Raw genomic sequence first — 26394 nt, 5'->3', positions numbered from 1 at the left:
ATAGCAAACTTAAAGACAAATGAGAATTATAAATAGGCCGGTACCAGTGTGCCTTTATTACGTCATTTGTACGGGTTATTCTTAATTCTTTCCTTCTTGCAGCCTGGATGAGACCCCCAGACACAGGGCCCCAAAACCCCCGGCACCCACTCTGATGCTTCTTTCTGCATCGTGCAGGGGAGCAGACGCCCTCAGCTGAGCTTGTCTCCGCTCAGCCGTCCTGACCTGACTGGCTCACTCTCTCTCCCATAAAAGGGGACGACCTTGTCCCTCTTTGTAGCATAACAAAAGAGACTTCCTGCTTTTCTTACATTCACATTTTGACTCCCTTAATGAAGAACTATTCATGAACTTTCCTCATCCCCTGCATGTGTGTGTGCACCTGAGTGTGCAACTGAGCAGCAGCAGTTTGACAGCTGTCAATCAGATTTCTGTAGATTTCTCTTAGGCAGCCTTGAGCAACAGGTTTTAGGGAGAAGGGAAAGAGTTCTTCTACATCACTGGACCCAAAAAGTAAAGTAAGCCAGTTGTTATAAAGAGGGCGTCTCTCCGCCAAGTGGGAAGGTGGCTGGTGCTATTTAAAGACGTTAAATCTCTGTCTCTGACTACTTTACTGGAGCAACATTTTTCTTGACCAGAATCTTTCCAGAAGCACCGCGTGATAAGCGAGCTTTAAATGGGCACAGAAACCTAGGTGTCGGTGTGTTTCTGCCCACAGCTATGCTCCGCGCCATCTTTGTTTTTAGATAGTGGTGGTAGGTATAACACGACTTTCCCAAATGACCAGGTGTCTTATAAAAATCCATAGAGCTGAATTCGAATTTTAAAAGCACTTCGGGAGTGGGGAGAGGGGTGGCGAGGAAGTGGTATAAACTTCAGTAACCTGAAGCGTGGCTTTCACAGAAGGTCAAAGCGTGGACATAACTTTTCGAACTTTGTTCGGTAGGACTTGCTGGTTCTGGAAGAACAAGAGGTAAGTACTTTTATGCGCTCTCAGTCCCTGCTGTGCTCGGCCTCCATGTTCATAAACGTGCTTCTCCCTTCTCCGTGAAAACAACCTTTTCCTTCAGTCAAACCCCTGCATGGATTTGCACACTGCGAGTCCGTTATCGCTGAAAGACTTTGCTGACTGGTTTCTCAAGGTGTGTTTCAGAATTGTCTGTGCTGCTAGTTATAAAGACGTAAAAGCCACCGAGCTACTTAAATCTGGCTTAGAAATAGTCAGATTTTTAGTCTCGCGATCAGGGTAACGAGGTTTTGACTGTCATCAAATTAAAGACAAGGCGTTTGCACTTTATTACACACTCCGCTGGCGGGGCGTCATAGTTATTTGTGTGTCTCTAGTCCCCGTTTCCTCACTTAAAAACTGTATTGGGTTTTCTAAGTACGTAACTAACACAGGGGCGTATCCAAAATGTTACAAATAGGCGTTGAGTAAGTAAAGGCCAGTTTGTGGATACCGTGCCCCTGGTAAACATCACTCATCCAGTTGCTCAGGCCAAATTTGGAAAAATCCTAAACGCGTCTTTTCCTCTCGTACCCCATATCTAATCCATCAGTACATCCCGTTGACCCTTCTTCAGACCACACCCCTAAATCAAACGCTCCTCAGCGCTTCCGCCGCGACCGCGCCAGCCCGGCGGCACCAGCCCGTCATCTCACGCCCGGACGATGCCGCGTCTCCGGCTCTGCCCCCTGCTTCCGCCTTTGCCTTCCGCTCCAGCTTTCATACGGTGTCCCCACGGTCCTTTGAAAACATGTCGAATCAGGTCGTCCCTATGCTCAAAACGCCAGTGGCTTCCCCACCCCTCTCAGCGTAAAGCCCGGTGTCCTTATCGTGCGTGGCCTGCCGGGGCCCGCGAGACCCGGCTCACGCCACTCTCCGTCCGTCCTGTCCCTATCGACGGAGACTTACTCCACCTTCTCAGCAAGAGCCTGGTGTTCTCATCGCCGGGATGCTCTTCCCCGGATGTCCTCACGGGTCACACTCTTACCCGATTAGGACCTCTGCTCGGAGAGGCCTTCGCGCGTCACCCTAAGATGGCATGCCTCTCACCCACTTGGGCGCTGTTTTGCTTCCCTTCGTAACGCACGGGTCTTGTTCGTTCATCCATTTATTTATCTGTCGCCCCCACTGGACTGTAGGTGCCACGAGAATGGGGACTCACTCGGTCTTGTCCCCTGCTGTCACCCCACGTCCTGGAACAGTGCAGATGGAGGGCGCAGAGTAAATATTTGTTGGCAGACTAAGTGAATTCTGCATTGATTGAATGGATTATGAGATGTTATGATGTCTTTAAAAAGAATGAGGTGGACCTTTATTTTTACTGGCTTGGAAAGATTTCCATGACATAATGTTTATTGGAAAAAAGAAGCAAAGATTTATATATATATACATATATATATATGTATATATATATATTCATTTGTTCATCCATCCATTCATTCATTCGACAAGTATTGAGCTCTCACTGTGTGTGTGCCGTGTACTGTTTGAGGCATTGGGGACACACCCATGAACAAGACAGGGTCCCTTCTTCCTGGTGGGTAAGACGAACTAAATAGGTAAACCAACAAACGTAAACATGGTGATATCGATAGCCCCATGAGATCTGAAGAGAGTTTAATGAGGTAAGTGAAACAGAGTGAGGTTTTCTACATTGAACAGAGGGGGACGGTTTCTCTGAGGCAGTGGCGTCTCAGCCGATCCCTGAACATGGCAGAGGGGACTGAACAGCTGTACCCCGGAGCACTGGCGGGAGAGTCTTCGGGCCGGGCAGTGGAGACGTAGGCTGGGATGCGGCAGGGAGCAGGCAAAGGGAGACATCTACATTTTCATCTGCATATTATCCATGTGTGAATTATGCTTGTTGCTAAAGAATTCCTGAACTCCACGTGTAATTTGTAAAAGGCAAAGGATAAAAGTAGTACACGTTTCTGGTGAACATTTGAAAAACACAGAAATGCACAGAAGATAAAAGCAAAACGTCCCCTACAATCACAGAGAAAACTAGGATTAGTGTAGTGTCATGTTTTGGTATCGGTTTTGTATTTTATATAAAACTAGAATTATGCCATGTACAGTGTGTATGCCTCAAAATCACTCTACTTGCTAATTTGCGGAGATTTATGGAGCACCCGCAGAGCGCTTGCTTGCCCACGCCCATGGTGGCAAAGGAACAGTCCGGAAATCTGCCAGTGTACAGTACAGAAGCCCCTCCCGCTCTGCCACCCCCACCCTCCCCCAGAGAACCCTGGTAAACCGTTTGGCCATGTCCTCTCATATTTTCTCAGATCTCCGAATTTTTTAAAAATAAGTAGCCGATCTCTTGATTCTCAATTTTATTTTCTTACTAACGGGATATTTGCTTGAAGCAACAAGAGTCCTCCTTACAGTATAACGCGTATGCAACGTAACGTATTTTTACCCCAATGTCTTTGAGGAGATCTGAGCGGTGGCCGCCATCTTTCAGACCCGGCCCGAGGGCCGTGGGGCCAGGGCTCTGCTATTTAATGCCGCCAGCTTCTTGGCCAAGAGCATTTATCCCAACTCCACCCAATCGTAGTGATGAGCAGTCAGCTACAAAGATGGGCAGGGGAAAGATTAATAGAGAACTCTAGCGATGTTCCTGAAAGGTTTTCTGTTAGGCAAAGTATTGTCTGTCTCCTGAAACCCAAGTTTTATTCACTGCATAGAGAGACGCCCCCAGGAGAGGACGTGGCTCCGAGGTGTGATACACGCGGAGTGGGTGAGAGCCGTGTGGGGACATGTGGATCTCAGAAACGTGGAGGCATCACCTACACCAGGGTCACGAGGAGCCAGGGGTGTCCAGTTTGAGTCGGGCCATCATTTCTTGACCCCAAAAGATTCTTCTAGAATCATTAGGACTTGAATTTACCCTCATACTTCACTTTCCTCGGAAGAAATATAATTCCTAGCATACTATTAATTCCCAAGAATGCGACTGAGTATACACTGGTTTATAATCATGTTGAAATTTTGTCTCAAAATTTAGAGCTTAAATGTTAGATAATAATTAAACAATCTCAGAAAAAAAATTAAGATGCTATTTTCTATATGCAGTTGAAGTAGTTAAAATCTAACCCCAGTTTTGTGAAGTAACATATATGTGCTACAAAATTGGTGATAATATGATCATAAATGTCACCTTAAATTGTTTCAGTAAAAAGGACAATTGGTTTCTTTATTAATTATAAAATACCCATACGAGTAGGAATTACGGATATGTGTTTATCTTTATGGTGAGTGTCTGAGCAGGACTTAAGGAAACCAGTCCCCATGGATGCCCTCCACCAGTCGGTCACCTCGGGGGGCCCAGGTCTGGTCCTCCCCCGTGCCCCAAGTTCCAGCAGCCAGCCTCATGAAGCACTAATAAGGTTAGTGCGAGTGGTTTGTTAAAACGTGATCCGTGATGGATAGGCAGCCCCAAGTCAAACTAGCCCCCCCTTAAAAACTGTCTTCTTCCAAAATATTATCCATTGTATTGAGTGATACCTTGATTTCTAGAGATAAGTAGAAACTCCATTAGTGTCTGACGTCATCTGGGAAGTCCTAGAGACGAAATTACCTAAATGACACCCTGTAAGTAATTTCAAGTACTTCACAAGGCCTTGCAACGCCCGTCTTTCTGGGGTCCCCACCTGCAGCGGGAGGGGTCCTCAGCCAAGGGGACAGGCAGCATGATGCCAATGGTAGAGCAGCCCCACGAACGCTTTCAAAAGCCTCGGCCAGCGATCAGGCAGCAGTGGGCCCCATTCCCGTGTGTGGCTCTCAGTGTCACTCGGCTGGAGACCGCCCCAGGAAGACGGTGCGGTGGGGCTGGAAAGAGCAGCCGCCGTCCTGCCAGTCATGCAGTGCCAGCCGGGGGCAAGCCTCGCCTTCCCTGGGCGTCCGGCGTCCTGTCTGTAACGTGAACGTGTGTATTCGGGGGGCCTAGGGTCCCCCTAATTCCACAGGCTGTTAGTTCACAGCTCATGGCCCCCATGACAGGCCTGGACCTTCTTTCTGCCCTTGGCTTGCGAGCCGGCCGCATAGCTGGGCCTGATCCAGGGCCTCCTGACTCTCTGCTATTTGTTCCTCTCGTCCAGTGGTTCTCCAAGTGGGGTCCCTGGGCCATAGCATCAGCATCACCTGGGAGCTTGTCAGAAATACACACCCTGGGGCCCCCCCACTCCCAGTACTACTGAACTGGAAACTCTGGGAGCAGAGCCCAGCCCCCTTTATTTTAACAAGCTTTCCAGGGGATTCTGATGCCTGGCCAAGTTTGAGAACCAGTGTTTCAGTCTCTACACTTTTGTCCTAAGAGGGTCACCTGCCAGACCCCAAACTGCTATCGGTGCTTTTAAGGGACCCCTGAGAATGGAAGAGGTGCCGAGTCCTGGGACGTGTGATTGCCGTCATTTCCAAAATAGACAAAGAGGTGATTGTCTGGAGGCAGCTTCTGAAATAAGTTGTGTCTGACCAGCTATGTTCCTTTCCTCGTTTATTATGCACACGATTATGCCATGAATATTTATTAATCCTATCCCGTGTAGCCAGCACTGTGATGGGCCCTGGAGATTCCGTGGAAAGTAAGACCCGTATGCTCCTTCCTTCATGGGACTTGTGTTCAATGGTAGAAACAAATATTCCAGTTTAATAAAAGAATTGCAGAGTGCTATGAAGAAAATAGACAAGGTGCTATGACAGAGGATAACAGTTGGGGAAAGGTGACATTTGAGCTGAGACCTATGTGGAGAAGTCCCAGCTATAGAAAGAGCTCCAGGCGGAGGGTCAGCTTGGGAGTGTCTCCTCTCTGCCTCGCTCTGTGTAGCAAACCACCATATAGAAAAACCACTGTTCATGATGGGTGTGCATCTGTCCCTCAGGTGTGTTGGAGACAGGGACATGTTTGGAAGCACAGCCTTGGACCTTTAGATTTTCATAGTCTTAATTCTGAAGCCTGGCATTCTGCCCTGTCCCCAACTCCGACCCACTGGCCAATGCTCTAAGCACCTCTGTCCTTGTCTATCTCTTAACTGACCACCAGGAATCCCCCATGTGGTAGTGGATCAGCCAGCCTAGCAAAGTTTGAATCTCTTCCAACCTCAGATGATGATGATGATGATTATTATTATTATTATTATTATTATGAAATACTTCAGGAATAAAAAAAAAACATAAAGAATAATATAATGAAGACCTGTGAACCCAGTATCTGGCTTAAGAACAAAATATATATCAAAAAATACAGTTGAGCTCCTGACCCCATTCCCCTTTCTTCTACAGAAGCTACTACCTTGCATCGGGTATTTATTATTCCCACGGGATTCGATTTTAATTCACTATTTAAAGTAGAAGACAGCAGACTGACCGTTTGTACTAGCTACTTCTTGATTGCCTTCCCCTCCCTCCATATCCGTTTTGTAAATTTTTGAGCATAAATGCCTTTAGGAATTGACCGGAGGGGGCGAGCTTTTAGAATAACTTGTCTACAGGTTTCATTTCTCTTTCTGAAAGTCAACAGGTATCAGCCTCGGAGTGTCATGTTGGGTTTCAAATTACACTGAGCTCTCTGTGCCAACCGGGGTCATCGGAAGATGGAGCGGGTCCAGGGAGTCCCAGGGGCTGCTTATGCTGAGCTCTGCTCTGCTCTGCAGAAGCATGGGCCTGGCATCCTGCGGGCGCCATTAGCAACGACATTACGAATGAACTAACTCACATAAAAGCGTACATAGAGTTTCACCGTAAGCTGAGGCAATCTATGAAAAGAAAGGAATGGTTGTTATCAATATCGATCAAAATTGAGCTGGAGTGGGGGGAGGAATCCCATCCCCTAGTGTCCATTCTGGTCACATGGCAGTTTTTTCCTAAATATTAACGACCAGCACATCTCATAACCGGGCACGCTTTGCCGATAAAATGCAAGTCACCGCCTTTTGTCGTCTTGTTGTCAAGGGCTCTGTGAATTTCAAGTTCGGGGTTCTGTTTGCCAAAGACGGGCAGCTCACTGACGACGAGATGTTCAGCAACGGTGAGTGTCCTCACGTCCCTTCCACTGGCGGAGACCCCACTCCGCTTCCCTGCGGTCCTGACGGTCGACACTGATCTCGCCAGTCACGTTGGAGTCTTTAATACAAAGAAACAGCCAGCGGTTTCAGAAAACTAGGGGCAGATTTTCAGGGTAAATGTTGTAGGGCAGAGGTTGCCCGGTTTCGTTCACTTGCTGAATACTGATTGGTCACCTACTTCGTCCCAGGCACTGGCACCAGAGATTCAGTCTAACTGGAAAATTACCTGGGATTGGAAGAATTTGGTTCTACGCAGTCTCGGTAGCGGAGGAAGATTCTTCGCTGTGATTTTTAGGGTTGGGAAAATTACAAAATAGTGCCATTTTCCTGTTATCGAGCACCTTTCATGTTAAATTCCTGTTTATTATTAATGAAAACAGTAATATTGTTTTTATTACGGGACCCCCATCAGGCAGGGGTAAGGTTGGTTGGTCTGATTTTGTAGTTTTCCTTTCCTTGGATGCCTGGGAATTGTGGACCCGCCTACACAGGCTTCAGGAAAAAGGAGGCGAGAGTTCATTCTCTCTCCTACCGAGCACAGCTGATTTTCAAGCAATTTCTGTACATAGTTAGAAAATGAGGACTTGTTGATACCATACTCTCTTCACACTTTTACGTCTCCCTACAGAAATCGGAAGTGACGCTTTTCAAAAATTTTTAAACCTCCTGGGTGACACGATCACTCTAAAGGGCTGGACAGGCTACCGCGGAGGTCTGGACACCAAAAGTAAGCTGGCCTCTGTCATTGTTTGTATCACTTTTGTCATCATCCCGATCTGTATTTGAATGTGGTACCCAAGATGGAGGGAGGGATGGACTAAGAGGATAAGAGGGAATTTGAGATTCACATCCAGGCCGACATGGGGCCCCTGGACACATTTGGTGGCTCCATTGAGCTTCGCCAGGCTACGTCAGCCCTCACAGCCCCTAGGAAGTCGTGGTCTGCCCGTGAATTCTTAGCGTAGAGCATTGTCGCATGCCAGGACTGTGTGAGGCTCTGGCTGCACAGTGGCGGATAAACCAACATGGTCCCTGCCTTCTAGGAGCTTATAGTCCAGTGGACAGCACAGACATTCAACAGATGCTTATCAAATAGCTTAGCACTTGGATGAAGTAAGAAGAGAACGTACAGAGGGCCATGGGGGCACTTTAACTAATCTGGGGAATCAGACCCAGGAGGCTTCCCAGTGGGAGCGATGAATGGGAGTGATTTGAGTATCTTGAAGGGAGAAGAGAATTCTAAGCAGAGAAGCGTGTGAAGCCCCCGAGGCAGGGAAGAGCATGATATGTTCTAGAAACTAAGAGAATACCTCTGTGCCCAGCAGGAGCAGAGGGACTTGGAGAAAGGGGGGAAGGCGATCCCACAGGGAGTTTGAAATCATATTAATGATGTCGGATCTTATTGTAAATGGAATTGATGTCGCTAAGGGGTTTTGAGTAGGGGCGTGACGGGATCAGATCGCACCTCCGAGCAGAACATGCTGGCTGCCGTGGGGAGAAGGGGCCATTGGTAGTTAGGAGGCCGTTGGCACAATCCAAACAAGAGACGATGATAGCCTCCCCTGGGAGCTGGGGGGAGGTTGGGGGGGGGAGAGAAGGGAAAGGCCTGATTCGAGAGCGGTTTTAGAGGTAAAACTGGCAGGATCCTCCTGCGGCTGATTGACCATGGGGATAAAGCGCAAAAAGGAATGACAGAGGACACCTGGGTTTCTGGCCCTGGCGGCCGGGTGGGTGGGGCTCAGACTGGGAACCCCCGAGGGGAAGCAGTTTGGGGGGGGAGGGAGTCTGAGGAGCGAAGATAAATAAGACCACAAGTTTCGATTTGGGATCGCCGATGCCATCTTACAATCGTGTAGCATTTCTAGTTTTCCCTGTGCCTCCACTTCCGTCATTTTATTTCCTCTTCATAGTCGGTCCTTGAGGTGAGCCAGGCGGGCGAAGCGAGGCTCACTTGCCCTAAATTTGACAGGCTTCAAATCTGGGTACCTTTCCCCTCTGGGAGCCTCAGCTCTCCACCAGCCCACGTTGGCATCCGTTCACAGAGTCCGAGTACGGAAAGGTAGGCGATCTGTGAGAACTGCACCTTGATGACTCAACCTGCAGGTGCAGGGATGAAGTATTTGGCCCCAGGGGTCAGGCCCCGGCCTCACCCCGACAGGCTCCACATGCTCCTGGTGAAGCCGGGAATGCCTGCACATTCATTCATCATCCCGGCACCAACCCTCGGCCCCTCTCTTACCTTCAAAACCACCATCCACTGAACCCTTGCTATGGCCAGGCACTCTGCTAAGCACTTTACAGGTGGGATCTGGTAAATATCCCGAAGAGTTAGATACTGTTTTCATCTCCTTTTCCAAATTAAGGAGCTGAGGCACAGAGAAAGGCGACTTGTCTAAAGGAAAATAGCTAATGAGGACTCAAATCCAGGCCTGCCTGACTCCAAAGAATTTTGCCCATGTTATAGTCCTTCCGTCTTGCGGACGCGATCATTATTTGCATGTCGCCCTGTGTTAATTTTGTCCTGTACACCAGCAGTAACCAGATGGCAAGCATGCTCTCCTTGTCGGCCCAGACTTCTCACGACCTCCTCCGCCGTGGGGCGAGGCGTGCATCAGACAGCAGGCGAGCTCAGAGGGGGAGGAAGAGGTGTCCCCCGCGTGGGCGGGACCCTTAATGCTGCTTCCCCGAGGTGGATGATCCAGAATGAGCTGTGGGGCTGTGGCGACTCTGGGCTCTACTGCCCTCGTCCGCACGTAGAGGCCGTCTCCTTCCGGCCCCAGAACTCCCCGCACCCGCGACACGTGTGCTTGTGTCTTACAGACGACACCACGGGGATACGCTCGGTGTACACCGTGTACCAAGGGCACGAGATCATGTTCCACGTGTCCACCATGTTGCCGCATTCCAAGGAGAACAAACAGCAGGTACGTGTGAACGCGCAGGCCCTCCCGCCGTGGGCGCGACGTGGGGAAAGAGAGCATCGTCATGACCCGCGCACGCGCCGCTCTGCAAAGTCCGGCCCAGGGACGGCGCAGACAGGCGGCCGTGCGTTCGAGCTTTCCGCACGCCTCGGGAAGAAGGGCCCTCGCCGGCAACGGGTCGGAGGCACGGTGCACACGCGTGTCTGTGCGCGAACGTGTCGGCGCATTTGCGCGCGTGGTTCCGTGGACTCCCGAGAGACCCTTTTGCTCCGTGACTCCCCTCGAGGTGCCGTGTGTCTTGTTAAAATGAGATTATCCGGGACATAAAATAAGTGGATCCTGAGTCAGGGTCGGCAGGTGCCGTCCAGGTTCGTGCGGGAGCGTGACACCGAGTGTCTACGCGGGCTGCGCCACGTTGGGGGAAAAAACTGCCTGAGACGCTCCTCGCCCACCCTGGGGACTGGCCATTTCCAGGGGAAAATGTTTCTAGTTGATGGAATTTAGGCTTCGCTAAGGTACGTGCTGCTGGGTTTTGAAGGAGTTAGGAGGAGGAGCAGTTCATTTAACTTTCTATTATATTCTCATCCACTTTTTACACATCGAAGGCATCTGTATGAATATATATCACGAACATGAATAAACAGTTGTTCAGCAAAGAGTCATGAACAATATGAACTTAGAGAGGGTACGTGAGGGGGCTAAAAAGGCTTTTTTTCTGAGCACTTGTAATTTTTATTTCAAGAAGAGGGGAAAGACACAAGGCAGATCAGCGGACTAAACGTGTTGTCGCAGTTGGGGCCGTAAAGGCGCTTTGGGGACATGGCGGGGAGGGGCAGGAAGAGCTGGTTCTGTCTGACGGATTGGGGCCTGGGGCGAGGAGCTGGTGGATCGTCTTCCCGGCGGTGGAGACCCGCTGGCGGCTGTAAGCTTGTTCTGGCTTCAGACTAACTCGGGAAAAGACAGGCGGACGCAGGAAGGGCCTGGGCTTCGACAGTCAGAACTTGTCCTCATCACCAGGAAGACGCCGCAGGTGGGAAGAGAGACAGAGAAGAGCAGGATGCTGGTGAACCTTAACCACGCCCGCTCCTGGGAGAGCAGACGAGGACCACTGACCTGCGCCTCTCTCTGCCCCTGCCGTGGTCTCCCGGCGGCCTAAGGCAACAACCCGAAGGTCGGAGGCCAAAGGTCGGAGGCTAGCCCGACTCATAAAATCTCGGTGGCCTTTTGACATCTGGAACACTCGTGGAACAGTCCGAGCCACTCCCAAGGCTGACGTAAAGAATCAGACGACCTCACGAAGCTTTTGCAGGTCCTGGTGCCACGGGAACTTCCACCATCTCTCTCCTTCCTCCATCGCCAAACCACGGAGGAGGGGGGCGTCGCTGTCTCCTCTCTGTGTTCTTAACACCCCGTGGTGTCCGGCACCGCTGCCTGGCCCCCAGCGCTCCGGACCCTGACGGCAGCGCCTTGTGCCGGACGGGAGCACGGGCTCCGATCAGCCATGTCTGCCCCCGTCCCAGCTCGGCCGCCAGCCGGCTCCGGGGTCTCGCACGCTTTTTGTGCGTTGCGTCGCCCCGAGGCTCAGTTCTCGGTCCTCTTCTCTTTTCCTTCTACACTCATTCACTCCCTTGATGACCTTATCTAGTTTCATGCCTTTAAATGGCTTCTGTATTCCGATGATACCCAACCTTCCATCTCCACCCAGCGCCCTCTCTGAACCTCAGACTCAATGGGCCAAATCCAGCGTTTTGCCTGTTTTGTTAAAGAAATGTCCTTAGAACACAGGCGTGCCCGCTCACTTATGTGTTATAAATTGTCCGTTTGTGCGTTGTCCACTCATTTGTAGTTTCTTTTATAACAGCAGAGCAGCATGGTTGCGAAGAGATATAATATGATCTTCAAAGCCGAAAATATTTACCGTCTGGCCCTTTATGGAAAAAAAAATCGCTTACCGCAAGTGTAGGGGATTGTTTTGGAAAGGTCATCTGGGGTGAGAGTAGACAGGGCCATGGTTTTCACCAAGCATATGCTTCAGAACCGGCCAAGGCTATTTCAAAAAATATGCACGTTTGGGCCCCACCCTCAGGGAATTCTGAGGTAACGCCTCTTCTTCGGGGGCCTTGAATGCTGGGCTAAGGCGATGAAGAGGGAGTAAGCGTGGACATGATCACAGCAGTAGAAAGGGCGAGAACGGAGGCCGTGGGCTACTTGTTAGGAGGCTTCTGTAGCAGGGCAGGCAGGAGGGGTGCAGGCCCGACCTGGGGGAGGACAGCCGGGAGGCGGGCGGCTGGCGAAAGGGGGGAGGCAAGAAGCCGAAGATGACGGGCGTCCGGGGCTCCGTGATCCTTCTGGTTGGTCGTTCTGTGTCCGCCTTTCCACGCCGTGACCGCGTGTGTCTCAGTGACATTATCTGTGCTTCCGTCCAGGTGGAAAGGAAGCGCCACATCGGAAACGATATCGTCACCATCGTGTTCCAGGAAGGAGAGGAGCCTTCCCCCGCCTTTAAGCCGTCCATGATCCGCTCCCACTTTACACGTATCCTGGGCCTCCGCGGGCGCTCCAGCTTGGCGGGCGGTTGGTCAGCCTCCCTGGACCCAGAATGCCCCTCAGACCGAGGGTCGTTCACTGACGTGCATGTTTCCACTGTTTCCGCGTTGCTCGATTCTTAGGCCCACCGTTTGGGATTTGGCTTTTTTTTTTCCCTCAATGTTATTCCCTCCTCACCTGCATTACTTACTTCAATGGATGGATTAATCCATTGAATGCCTGACTTCTGATATATCTTCCCTTCCCCCAGGTAGTCTATGAAACGAGGGACACTTTCTACTGTCCATCGATAAGAAATGAATTAGAAGAACATGGGGAGTGAATGCTCAGAGACATTTGCTTTAGTTATACAAACTTGCAAGTAAAGGTGGAAAGCCAAAACGTTCTCTCTTTGGCTGATTCTAAGCACCACTCACTCACAGCTGCCGCCTGGCCATCTCTTGGCATGTGAGAAGCCATAGAGCTGATCCTGTTTTCACTCCCTGCCACCCCTGTTTAGCTCATGTTGCCAGCGACGTGCTGCTCGAGTTCTCTGTACCGTCCGAGCTCAGCCCAGGCACACAGGCGTGCGACATGAGCGTGGCCAGCCCGACGGCTCCCCAGTCCTGGGCCTGTCGCTCCGGGTGACAGTGAAGCCCAAGCCCGGTGCCCCTATAGGTGGTACGTAATTAGTACAAGGCACTTTCAGAATAAATTCCGGCCTAGTTCTTCACATTCCCTGCCATCTCCAGTAAAAACGTGGGGACACAGGACCTTACGACTCACTGCTGCACCTGGAGGAAAGTCGGACTGACATGTCCCGCTTCCCGCAGAGGTTCTTGTGGGACAGAAAACTTCTTCAGGGAACGTACGGGAGAGGGGCGGGGACGCTCTAGGTGACTGAGGAGTAGGCATCAGTTTTAGAATATCCTTTACGAACACACTTCAGACTCGGGGCTTGGCGCATCTGTGTCTTGAAAGGGACAAGCAGAGTCTTCCACCGAGTCTAGACGTGGACACGCTGTGAGGAATCGATGGTTTTCTAGCCGTAGCTAAGGAAAGCTGGGGCTGGGAGATGGAAGGAGGGAGGAGGAGTGGGAGAAAGCAAGCAAAGCTGGCCGGAGGTGCGGTGCTATTTTAACTCAGCGTGCCAGACACAAGCAGAGTAGATTCTACCCAGGGAGTAGAGAATCCACAGTCCCCCAGCTACACGGGCTTGTTTGGGTTTGTTTAGCCTACCAAAGCCAGAAGGAGAGAGAGGGAAGGTGTACGGTGGAAACATTTAAAGTGCTTTTCTCTTCAAAATGTGTGAGATGAAGTCTATGACTAATTTCCTATTGGGATCTTTGTGTTTCCCAGCAAGGGAATTGCTCTTTTTTGCTTTGTTGGCTGCTTTGTGGCTTAATAGCTGTATTTATATTGCTTTTCTGACAGATTTGGAGATTTAGGTCTTTCCCCAAAGGATGAGCACACAGAGGTTGAACCTGTGTCTTCCTGTCTCTTTCAAAGAAGTCAAGGTGCCGTCTCAACCTAAGGGTGACAGGTGCCCTGATCACAAACGGCGGGTCTGGGAAGATCCTTTACGAGGGATTTTCAAAGCACAGACGTTGACTGTGAGCGTCGGGGTCGTTGATTAATTTCCTTAACCATCACTGCAGATATTTTTGCCTTAGTGAGGTATGATCAACAAAATGACAATTACAGGTAGGCAATGACCTTATCTCGATTGCTTGTTCCAATCCTGACATTTACTTGTTACTTTTGCATCCATTTTATGAGACTCTTGACATAGGTATTCCTTGATTGATTTGCTGTATCCTCACCTTATAGAACTTTCTTCGAGGCCACCATTTCTTCAGGAAAAACATGTCTGTGCACTGTTGCTCTGTGTCATCAACACGGAGTCAGAGTTAGCTTGGAATTTCATCGTCCTCTACAATGGGCATGAATTCGATCTGTTTCATCTTGACCAGAGTACCCCTTTCCTAGGCTACATCCTTGCCTGTATATCCCTTTTTTTCTCAAAAACGAATCTGTTAAGAGGTGTCATGACATATCGTGAAAAGAGCACTGAGCCAAATAGATGCGAGTTGGAATCCCAACTCTGTCACTTATTAACTTTGAGGCTTTGCGAAGAGTGTTTATCATCCCGGAGCCTGAGGAACGAAGGCAATGATACCGCCTGGGCCGGCTGGTGAGAATCAGTCGATGCCGGTCTGACAACTTACCAAGTACGCAGCCAGGTGTGCAGCAGGCGCTCAGGGGTGGCCTTCGCCGTTACTCCTGGGGTGCCCGACCCTGCCCACGTCTGGTGCGTTGGGCCACAAAGGGTGCAGGAAGACCTGACTTCCGCCCTAAAGTACTTACTAGGAGTGCCACATGGTGGCCGAGGCTCTGGGAGCCCAGAGAAGTCACCTCCTGTGAAACAAATGTTCCTAACACATCACACAGGCACGGGACAAATTGAAGGTCTAAATGTTGCTGACCTCTGAAGAAAAACCAAGTAATTCTGGAATGTTCTCTACGTAGGCTGAAAATATTTTCGGAAGAAAGCGTACCACTCTTTGGCCCACCCTTGCCATCCCCTCCGGTATTCACAGACCATCAGGAATTCAGGGACTTCTTGCTAGTGAAATGTAAGTTCTGCTTTGAAATGTTTTTGCAACTGAGTCTGCCTCAGAATACATGTCTTTAAATCCCCCCAGGATGCTGCATAAGAAAATATCATTGTTTAAGCATTGATTCCAATGCATGGGCTGTTAATGCTTCCCGTGAAACGTCTTTAGTTTTCTGGTAGTGAGTGTGGATTTTCCACTGTGTCCTCATCCATATCTACCATCCTGTTCACCTTCAAGAGAGGGTCTTGAAACCTGGGGCTTACGAGATAAGCCGTCTTTGCAGGGTGCCTGTGGCAGGGAATGGCCACCACAGGCATGAGTCCTTTAGCCATGGATTAGAGATCGCTCAGCAACACTAGGGGCCCGAGTTCTTAGTAGAATCCCTTGATTTAAATGGAGCCGGTGAGCAGAGCGGCTTTTCTTCGGCGGCCTGGGTGAAAGGAGGTGAAGGGTTCAGCTGATCTACAGCTAAAGATTTACCAAGCAGGGGTAGTGGAAGACGATGAGGCTAAAGGTTATGAAGAGGGTGTGTGGAAGTAACAGAGCATGGAGCCAGGAAGGACCAGGACGGGGCAGTGGACAGAGAGAGAAGAGGTAGGAGTCAAGGATCAGGGTCCCTTTGAATCCCAAAGCGGATGCAGGAGGGAGGACGTGGGCCGGGTGGAGAACTCTCAGATGACAGGAAATGGTGTTTCAACAAAAGTCTGATCTTTCCCCTGATTTGGCCAAAACAAGTCATTCAAACAAAAAAATTCCCAGTCACGGAATTAGAGAATATAATACACGTGCTAGAGAAAATAATAGACGTTTAAATTCCTTAAGAGATGTCTTGCCACAAATAAACCCAGCTTGTCCCCAGAACACAGATGCTACCCATGAAATGTCCCTAAGCAGTTCATTTCCAGCCTATGAACACTAGCCTTCCTTTGGCAGTTGGTATAAGAAAAATAATAGTTAATAAGAGCTAATTTATCCAGTTCGATATGCCTAGCACTATGCTAACTCTTCATATATGATACATCATTTAAAAAGGTATGACTCTCATAAGGAAATATGGTTATATCCATTTTACAAGGTAGGAAAATGAAGCCCCAAGAAGCTAATTTGCTCAGGGACACATGGACAGCAGCGCATCTGGGGTTCAACCCCTGACCATCTCGACCTCAGGCTCCTAACCTCTGTGGCACACCTGGCGTCCTGTGCTCTCAGGTGTAACTGGGCCTTCCACTTTGTTGGCACTGTCTGTAGCCCACTAAACCCCCAGCTTTTGTTTTTCCCAGAAGAAACTTCTATTAGGCTAAGAATCTGAGTACTCTGCTTACACAGTTATTTTTCTAACAATAAGCAACAAATATGTATTTAATCCTATTGAATGGCAGCCTGGGGTTTTGGCCCATATGTTGGATGGGTGGAAGGATGAGTGGGTGGGTGGGTGGGTGGATGGGTGGATGGGTGGATGGATGGATGGGTGAGCAGGTGGGTGGGTGGGTGGATGGAATGGGTGGAATGGTAGAGGGGGGAAGGTTGGGTGTGTACTGGGTCTTCAAGTAATTCCATACACCCTCTCTGCTCAGGAAGCTTACAGTCCAACAGGAAAGGTAACATAGACATACCCAAGGACTGTTGATTTGCATAAGAAAATGTAGAGGTTTTAAGTGTCCTTCCGTAAAGGAAGGGTAATACCTATGGCGACACCAGTATTAGGAAGGTGGATGGTGGTCGCTATGAGGAGTTTCCTTGCCAACGTTAAGATTCGTAACTCTCTTTATAACTGGATTTATTTTAGTGATTAATGGTGAGAAAGCCACTTTGGAAACCCCAACGTTTGCCCAGAAACGTCGACGTACCCTGGACATGCTGATTCGATCATTATACCAGGATTTAATGCCAGACCTGCATAAGGTAACCAACCCTGGGTTCACGGTCTGGGTTGAGAGCACAGTCCTAGTGAAGAGCCCTGGTGAGGAGAGCACAGGGGTCGCCTGGATCCTTGCTGTCCAGACAGGACCGCGGCCGCCACGGCCGCCACGGCCGATGTCCTGCCACTGTGACCGTCACGAGGAGGGGCAGTGCCCGTCCACACGTGGGAGCGGGGCTTTCATTAATCGAGGTGCAGGCTCGGGGCCCGCACGTCCAGCAGGGACCCCGGCAGTGCTGGAGAGCGCTTCGGGGGGTGGCTGTCCTGGTGCTATACCACTCAGCAGTCACCGGTGCCACAGAGCTGGTGGACAGGCCAAAGCGGGGATCGTGGAGAGAGACTGGGTGCTTTTTAAGGTTTTCTGGAGATTTACGGGCCGGCCCCACAATCGGGCACTGAAACAAACGTTTACATTTCGCAAAAATCCACTTTGCGCCACACACTTCCCTGGCTGGCTGACGAGACATGCACACCGCTGAGACCCAGCGCCCCTCCTCAGGAACTCAGTGCCTCACGGGGCACCCAGGCACCCTGGAGCTGTCCAGACACAGTGTGAGACCACCGGATGTCAGGGGGCTCGTTAACAAATTTGTAAACTCCAGCAAAACGAATTGCTAATGATGCGTGTAAATAAACGGAGTACTGGGTGTCAGGAGCTTGCCCAGGGGAGATGAGGATTCTCAGAATGACCTAGTCCCTTCCCTTCAGCACAGCGACCGCCACCCTTCTGTAGGCTGCCCTTGACTCCTGGCTGGTCAGCACACCCCAGCTACACACAGGGACTGGGCCAGGCTAACCCAGGGCCCCAAAGAGCAGCCGGTGATCCGTCGACTCCTTTTTCCCCCTGAAGTCAGAGAGGGTGCCAGGAGGAGTGCCGGGTGTCCTTCAGGGCTCAGCTGACACATGGCTGCCTTAGTTGGGCCTTCACCAGGCCCCAGGGGAAGCTAGGCCCCCTGCTAAATGCTCTCAGATCCTGCCCTTCGCAGACACTATCCCCTGTGCCCATCAGAGAATCAGTGACTCAGTCTGTCTTCCCCGTGAGAGCCTATGCTCCACGGGGACAGAGACTTTGTATATCACATCTCCAAAATCTGGCAGAGGAAGAGGCGCCCGGCAGCACCTGCGGATGGAATGAGTGTGCCCAGCCCTCAGACCGTGGTCTGGGAGAGACCTCGCACCTGCTGAGCATGTGCCACGCTCTGTGCCGAGCGCCTCGGGTGCATTTCCTCCTCCGCCCTCATAACCCGCCCAGGAGACAGGTGTTAGCCACACGGAGACCCGAGGCTCACAGATGAGCTCACTTGCCAAAGTCAGCCAGTGGGCCACTCCAGGGGGCGCCATCTGCGTAGACCTCAGTGCATCGTGTTCCAGGGGGGCACTGGGTGAGAATGGCGTCCCTGGAGCCCGGTGGTGGCTCAGTCCCACCTCAGGGAGTCGGGAAGCAGGGGAGCTGCCGCTCTGCTGGATTTCGAAGCCCGTGCTCTAAGCCGTCACGCGGCGCCGGCTCTCCACCTGTTGCTCCTTCTGTCCCTAGCACGGAGCACAGACCTCGGCACGGGAGTGGCGCTCCGTGGATGCTTGTTGAGCGAATGAATGCGAAAGGTAGACATAAGAAGTGTGGCACTCAGCGGAGACAGAGAATGGGGCTTGACAACCATTTGTGGAAGTCGTAACTTGTTTTTTCTTTTTTAGAACATGCTCAATAGACGATCTTTTAGTGACGTCTTGCCAGAATCACCCAAGTCAGCACGCAAGAAGGAGGAGGCCCGCCAGGCAGAGTTCGTTAGAATCGGGCAGGTGGGTGGGTTTTATTCTCAAACCTTTTGTGCAGGATATGTAGCTGCGAGTCCCATCGGAACCAGATGGCCGCCGCAAAGAACTTGGGTTCGCACACTCCCGCAGGAGCTCTGCCACCTCCCTGAGGGTTATTGTGACACTTTGGACAGCGTGTAGGTACAGCTCCCCGCAGGTGCGTGAGGGAGAGACGCACCCTGGAGAGGAAGTGGTGCTGCTGAGCGGAAGCGAGAGGCCGCAGGGCTCAGGCCGCGCCGCCTCTTCCCGAGGGAGCGCGGCTCGTTTGCCTGCCTCCTGGGAATTCTCTGAAGAGGGGGCAGCCACTTCGGAAAAAGCGCCTGAACTCATTCCTCCCTGGCCGAGGGGCCGTGTCTTTCCAGAAGACCTGAATTTCCACCCTACTGCTCGGAAGCAGTTGCCACAGTTAGGTGACTCCCGATCACCACCTCGGTCCAGATTTTGGAGGAAATCACCGCCCGCCCCCCTTCTTTGCCCTGCCCCCACACGATGTTAGTGTTTTCCGAGTTCGGGGAGGTGACACAGCTTCCTGCCTTGATCCCGTGTCACAGCAGGGAGGAGGAGGAGGAGCACTGCCAGCTGCAGACGGGATTCCGACCTGAAACTGCAGAGCCTAGCAAGGTGACCAAGGGACAGCTTAGAGGCAGAGAGCACTGTTTCCCAGAACAGGGCCCCCCAAGCATCGGTCCTCGGCTCTACTGTCACAGATTCCGATTCAAGTTCCAGGAGGGACCTGGGAATTGGTTTCAATACTCACAGTTTGGAAATTAGTGTATAGATTCATGGATTGTTTGAAATGACAGAGTGCATTTGGGGGTCGCTTGGGTTGGGACGCTGTCATCAGGGCGTCACCCTACCAAGCTGGCTTCAGTCCTTAGCGTCGATGATGAAGCCCTGTGGCAACCTGAGACTTTAGTCTGAAATTGCTCCCGTTCTATTTTAAATTTTGTTTTCAAGTCATAATTGTTGATCTTGCTATTCTTGGACGGCCTGAGAGCAAACTTTAAAAGAGCTCTGTCTTCTGTAAGGCACTGAAACTGAAATCCATCGTGAGAGGGGACGCTCCATCCAGCTCGGTGGCTTCGGGGATCTATAAAAAAGAGGTGAGCTGATGAGACTCTCCAGTTCAATTGTGAATGTCTTGTGTCCTCAGTGAAGTTGCTCAAATTCTTGGAAGGAGGTTTGTGGGCAGAAAGAAGAAGAGCATGTCTCCTGCAGAGTCCTTATGGACAGCTGCAGACCAGCTGGGTGGCATTCGCTCAGAGCCTGTCTCCATACTGGGCACGTGCCTTTTCACGCTTATATGAGGCAGAGCTGCTGGGCCAGGCCCGGTCAGGCAGACCGGGTCCGGCCGTGCACCCAGGCCTTGTGTGCACACACATCGCCTGGGCGTCTCAACCAAATGCGTGTTCTGATCCAGCCGCTCCGGGGCCTGGTCAAGATTCTGCATTTCTGACAAGTGCTAGTGTGGTGCCTCAGCCAACCACAGGCACACTCTGCAGACAGCCAGGCCCCGGGCAGGGCTTCTTGGGGCCTTTCCCATGCGCGGGAATCACTCCCAGAGTTCCCGGTGCAAGGGGTCTGGGGTGAGGCCTGAGAATTCACATTTCTAACAAGTTCTCAGGTGATGCTGATGCTGCTGGTCAGAGGACCACAGCGGAGAAACCACTGCCTACTGGTCAGTTCGTTCAGTCGGCCATAAAATCCTGTGGCCTGTGTATCTATGTCTCGTTTCCATTTTTCATGGAAAGAGAACTAGGTGGTAATCAAGAGGAGAGAAAAAATAAACAAGTTGCAATCTGAACTTACTCTTTGCATGATTTTTGTATTGTAAAGCAATACATTATGTACTTAATTATATCTGTGTTCAGGTTATGTAAAAATTGGTTAAATGGAACAAATCCATGGACACACACCACTAGGGAAGCGTCCATTGTAAAAGCAAAAGAATTATGAATACACTGACTTTAGCGATCAAGATATGGGTGATTCTTATCAGAATTGGGGACCCTACACACTTTAAAGTCTGTTTTCAGGAAAACGATGAGCTCGAAATACAATTAATGCTAAACGATCACAACCGACTTAAGACAAAACCGATGACAAAGCATCTTTTCCAAAGTTGCAGACATTCCCACTGTTGGTTTGTCCATGTGCATACCAGAATCTGCAGTGTGGCCAAGCATTGCATCAAATTCCAGTAAGATTTAGAATCCTCCTGTAGCAGAAGTTCTCAGGTATCCAGAAAAATGAGTCCATGGAATGGAGACCTGCTCACCAGCGAACAACGAAGACAGAGCTTCCATTTTTTGGATCAGTCCGTAACCTGTCATCCTCCGGCCATCCCTGGAGGAACTCTGCTCCACAGGCCCTCGGGGTCTGCTGCGTGGGTGTCTCAGCTGAGGCTGGAGTCCCACGTCCCACGTCCCACGTCCCACGTCCCAAGACCGTTTTATTTCCAATGAACGGGCTTCGTCAGCCTCTGAGGCATCCAGAGTTTCCTGAGCTGTGTCAACATTCTCAGAGGGAACGCGTCAGGAGCCCCACGCTTAGACACGAAGGGCCGGAGAGCACATTCTCACCCTGGGGAACCCGCACGGGGCCCCTCGCGTGGCAGAAGGGAGTCCAGTGCAATGGCACACGCCCCCAGGCCTCAGACCAGAGCCTCTGTGGGGCCAGATCTGAGTGCGTATCTCTGACACTGTATCCAGGTCCACACGTCATGGAGTCCCCGACCCGTCTGAGAACCTGTGAAAGAAATGGACACACACACACACACACACACACACACACACACACACGCAGACACACACATACATACGCACTAGCCCGTTAAAATACACAAACAGCACATATCACATTCCAAATTCAATTTCAGGACGCCACGGGCCTCCTTACGCCCTCCGTGGGTCCCCTAGGGTCCTTAGATCTTCTGGGTTAAGAACTCCTGCTCTACATGTGTGATCTAAACTGTGTCCTCCGGCCAGAAAAGACTGTTAAGAGCTGGTTTTGCTGTCTTGCTGTTACCTAATGCTCCGACGCCTCCGTCTGTCCCCTCCCCCGTCCCCCGTTGGCATTTATATTGGCTTTACTTTTTCACCTCTTCCTGCTGTAAGTCGCAAACTCAGAATGTTCAGAAATCTTAGGGAAATGCCATTCCAATTAAACCTGCACTGTGCAGCCCCCGTTTCAGTTCAGAGGATGCCTTCACGTTCTTTATGTGATCTTTTCGGAGCAGTTCAAGCCTCATCTTAGCCATTAGAATATTCATTTTGAAACATGTGGGCTCCCAAACGACACCCTCGAAGGTGACCTCCAAGCCATCACTGCTACTTTGAGTGTGCAAGCATGCGTCCACCCAGCGTGCGCGCACACACACACACACACACACACACCTGTGTGCACACACGGGCTCTGGTACAGCCCAGGTGAGACATCTAATGGAACGTGAAAGCGAAGAGGTAAGACTTCAACTCGTCCCTGAGAATCTCCAAAAGCTTCTTTGTCCTCTGAGGCCAAGCCATGCGCTTTGGAGAGAAGGTAACAGGTCTCCGAAAATGTCCACCATTCCGGTGGGACTGAGAACCCGCTAAACAGCGCCTGCCGCCTCCAGGCGCCCACACACAGCTCTGTGTGAGGAAGGGCTGACTCTCTCCGCCTGAACTGAAACTGAGACAGGAGGCCACGGGGTAGGAATATGTCACATGGGGGAACATGAGACTTCCTCGGCGACACTTGCCATATTTCTACAAACATATTCTTTTTTTTTTTTTTTAAAGATTTTGTAGCCTCACATGGGCCAGTAAGCATTTTCCTGTTAAGACAGCATCGACTTCTCACATTGTGTATGGTTTAATCATTTTGCTGAATCAGCAACACAGGAATCTGACATTTTTAATAGAATTACGTGGGGCTTCCTTTTACGATGAACTAACGCGAATCCTCCAAAAAAAAAAAAGCAGACACCAATTGGTTCGACTTCCAGGTATTAAAAGAAGAAAAACGTTTGCTTAGAAACCCTTACCAGCGCTTCGATGCCCCTGCACAACTTTTACAATATAGAGACAGGTCATGATGCCAGAAACAGGAGACATCGCTCTTTTCCTGCTGCATACGTATCTGAAAGGAGACGTTTCTCCTTCAGAAAGGGAGCTGAGTCCGGAGCCTGTCTGGCTGTCGGGGCGTGGAGGGGACCGGTGTCGCCGTTTCGGGGGCCGTACTTACTGTGCCGCCCGTCGGGTGGGCCGCGGGGTGTTCTCTCGGGTGCACTTACGTTCCGACGCTTGTGTCTCCTCGCAGCCTTGGGAGCCCCAGTGTTTCTGCAGTAATTTCCCTCACGAAGCCGTGTGCGCAGATCCCTGGGGCCAGGCCTTGCTGGTCTCTACCGATGCTGGCGTCTTGCTAGTGGATGGTTAGTGAGTAGCCGCGCCTTCGAATGTCTTTGTTTGCATGACTTACAGTACTTCTGCGATGGGTGATGGGTGATCGCGGGCCAGCCAACGCCCTCTCGATAAATATGTCCTTGGCAGTACGGTTAGCAAAGTTTCATTTCCTTATAAAATTAACCCCTCGTTTTCGGGACAAGCACAGGGAATATATTCTGAACAAGCCAGAGGATGAGTCATGAGTGATAGGTCTTTACCTTCCCCAAATCTCTAAGTAGTTTGCAGATATCCAATGGCCTGAGAAAAGAATCTCCTTTTTGCCCAATACTCATCATGATTCCAATACGTTTCCTTCCATCGACAAGGACACATTATTTAGGGCCACTCTATCAGGGACATGCTCTCTCTCGAAGCTTTTTGTTTTTGATTTGTTTGGTTTTAAGGTTTCTGATTCAAAAAGTACTTGATGTCCAAAACAAACACTAAGACTCTTAATTTAACATATTTTTGATGAATATAGAAACAAAAGAGATTTTGACAGGAGGACAGATTTCACCTCAATATAACACTGAGCCTTTCGATGGCCGGGTGGAACAGCCTGCCTGGGGAGACAGTCGGCTCCTGTCACCACAGATCAGCCACCAATCAGACATGCCCTTGGCGAGGATGCTATAGGAGTTCAACTTCAGATGGAGATTTAATCGAGACTCAAGGGCCTTGTGGTCCCTTCCTGCAGGAGGCCCCTGTGGGCTTTTCCAAACTCCTAATGAATGTTAAAGGGGCTAAGCACTGATAACAAGTGTCCCCCGCGGCTTCAGAGGGAGCCATGGACAGAGAAGCAGAGTCCTCCAAGGGCCCATCCTCCACTGCGCAGAAGCAGGCTGCCCGGGCTCTGGTTACCATAGCAATGTTTTATGAGAATTCTGAAAGCCACCACTGTGAGATGGCATAATGGCCTAGAACTGCAGCATCTTCCCGCCTTTGGCTGTGACCTTTAGTTCCTCCTCAGACCCTGACTCAGCATGTTGACTGAGTACCTGCAGTGTGCTGCGTCCTGTATTAGGTGCCTTCTCCAGGAAGACAGGACCAGTGGGCCGGCCTTCATAATGGACTTATTTCTGACCTCATCTGTTATTTTTGATATATTTTTTAATCGTGTGCCTATAACATTTTTTAAGTTGACCTACACATAGATGATTGCATATATAACTAATTGACTAAAAGGCAGATCATTTAAAATTCAGCATTCAAATTAAAGACTTAATTTTAGAAACTATAGAACAATTACAAAAACCTTTACGATCTGGGAGAAAACCTCTCTGAGCCTCAGCTTTCTCTAAAGTGGGAGTAATTTTTTTTTAAGTGTCTGAAAAATCACTTAGGATGATGAAAAATGATGAAGAAAACAGGGATGACGATCATTCACTGCAGGGAGAAAATCACGGGGATTAAATTGTCGCGTGTGTTAAGTGCTTAGAGAAGTATCAGCACATCGTAGTCGCTTATTAAACAGCTATTATCTTTTCTGTATCCCTGGGAATTTGCTAAAAGGTAATGAAATTTACAGACCTTGCCAAAAGAACAACCAAATAAAAGAATTTATTCAAAATAACAACATACACACACACACACACCCCTGAGAGGTGCAGTCTAGTCTCTTCAATAAAGAAACTGAGGCCTAGAGAAACGAGGCGCTTGCCCAAGCTCGCACAGATGCTTCATGGCACACCTGGGACCGGAACCCAGAGGGGATTCCTAGCATAGCGCTCTCTGCGCTAAGCCAGCTACATTTTATTAAAATGAAATTAAACTCTACCAATATTATTATCTTTACCTTAATGCAGATTTCCAAAGATATAGACCCAGGTAAATAAATTACGAAAAATCTTTGTGATTAAAACAATGTTCACTGATACCCGTCCGCCTTCGTGGGAAGAGAAAGTGAGCTTCGCAGCGACTATTCGTAAGGCTTGCCAAAAAAAAAAAAACCACAGGGAAAAATTCTATTTGAGTTGCTTCTATTTTTTGAAATGTGAAATCTAAAGCAAGGCGACTAAGTGCCTTTCCGAAATTTTCATCTTCGTGTTTCCAACATTTATGGGAGGTGTCAGATGCTGGGATTATTGCGATCTGCCAGGAAATGTTTTTTTCTTCCAAACTTGAGAGTCACCTGCCGCAGGTGGTGCCACAGACACCCCATCCCCCCCACCCCCGGCAGCTTGGATGTGTCACTCAGGTCACCGTTCTTCATGTCCTGGTTATGCAGTGATGCCTCCCTGTTTGCTTTTGCTAAAAAGAGAATGTGTCTATAAAGGCTTTTCTTGTATTCCTTGTTGTGCTCTTAAAGCCTCGATTCTCTTGTTATTTCTTGATCTTTTCCTTGTCTACACATAATCATATTACGAATTGTTTCCATGAGTGAATCTCTCCTCTCTTTTCAGGCTAAGTTTCCCTCTATCCCATTAGCCTCTGCTTAATGTCCTTAGACTTACCCCTTGAGAGTCTGTTCCTTTCAGGGTCATTAAGAAATCAATATCCTTTGTATTCTCAGTGTAGCAAAACCTGCTTTGAAGGGAGACAAAATTCTGAGTAAATACGCCATTACCATTTGTTTTGGTTTGGACGGTAATAGAAAAGCCAGCTCTAAAAGATTGTTTCTTCATGAAGAGATTACAAGAAGAAAAAAGTTGTCCCGGAACTACCATTAGATCCACACGTCACTTTCTCCTTGTCTCCTCTTTTCTCTTATGCTACATATGTCAACAACCTGTGCAGCTCCCCGAGAAAAGGTCTGATGGAGAATAAATGCTGATTTACTCTGTACATAGTCGGGCAGCTATACAGGTCCCCGTTTTAAATGTTCCTCATTAATTCTTTATGTTGCTTTTGCTTCCGGGGTCACACTATCCTTCCATGAGGAGGTAGGCTGCTTTTTGTCCTCACACAGGTGACCTCAGTCGAGTGATTAGCACCTCTGAGCCTCAGGTGCCTCCCCTGTCATATGAGAGTATTAGAAGGTCCTACCTTATAGGGTCATTGGGACATTTAAATTAAATGGCACGTGAAACACTTAGCCTCAGAGCGGGGTGTGTGTGGGAAGCCCTTTGTGGCTGTTAGCTGCCATTCACAAAATGAAACCATCA

At 49.9% G+C, this 26394-nt stretch overlaps 1 protein-coding gene across 9 annotated transcripts in view; it reads left to right on the top strand.

Moving 5' to 3' along the window:
- Window positions 1-26394, top strand: part of GARNL3 (GTPase activating Rap/RanGAP domain like 3) — a 126938-nt gene that overhangs the window by 75325 nt on the left and 25219 nt on the right. For all 9 annotated transcript variants that reach the window (XM_036217589.1, XM_036217588.1, XM_036217587.1 and 6 more), the window contains 11 exons: window positions 947-973; window positions 6959-7034; window positions 7700-7798; window positions 9892-9995; window positions 12419-12527; window positions 14177-14222; window positions 15048-15154; window positions 16923-17038; window positions 18747-18851; window positions 19895-19969; window positions 23166-23277. In XM_036217589.1, the coding sequence (XP_036073482.1) occupies window positions 947-973; window positions 6959-7034; window positions 7700-7798; window positions 9892-9995; window positions 12419-12527; window positions 14177-14222; window positions 15048-15154; window positions 16923-17038; window positions 18747-18851; window positions 19895-19969; window positions 23166-23277 (976 nt within the window). The remainder of the gene's footprint in view (window positions 1-946; window positions 974-6958; window positions 7035-7699; window positions 7799-9891; window positions 9996-12418; window positions 12528-14176; window positions 14223-15047; window positions 15155-16922; window positions 17039-18746; window positions 18852-19894; window positions 19970-23165; window positions 23278-26394) is intronic.

This window comes from Rousettus aegyptiacus, unplaced genomic scaffold (genome assembly GCF_014176215.1).
Source record: "Rousettus aegyptiacus isolate mRouAeg1 unplaced genomic scaffold, mRouAeg1.p scaffold_m13_p_3, whole genome shotgun sequence".
NCBI classification, from domain to species: domain Eukaryota; kingdom Metazoa; phylum Chordata; class Mammalia; order Chiroptera; family Pteropodidae; genus Rousettus; species Rousettus aegyptiacus.
The sequence above is the reverse complement of the archived record's forward strand: the minus strand, read 5'-3'. Positions and strand labels throughout refer to the sequence as shown.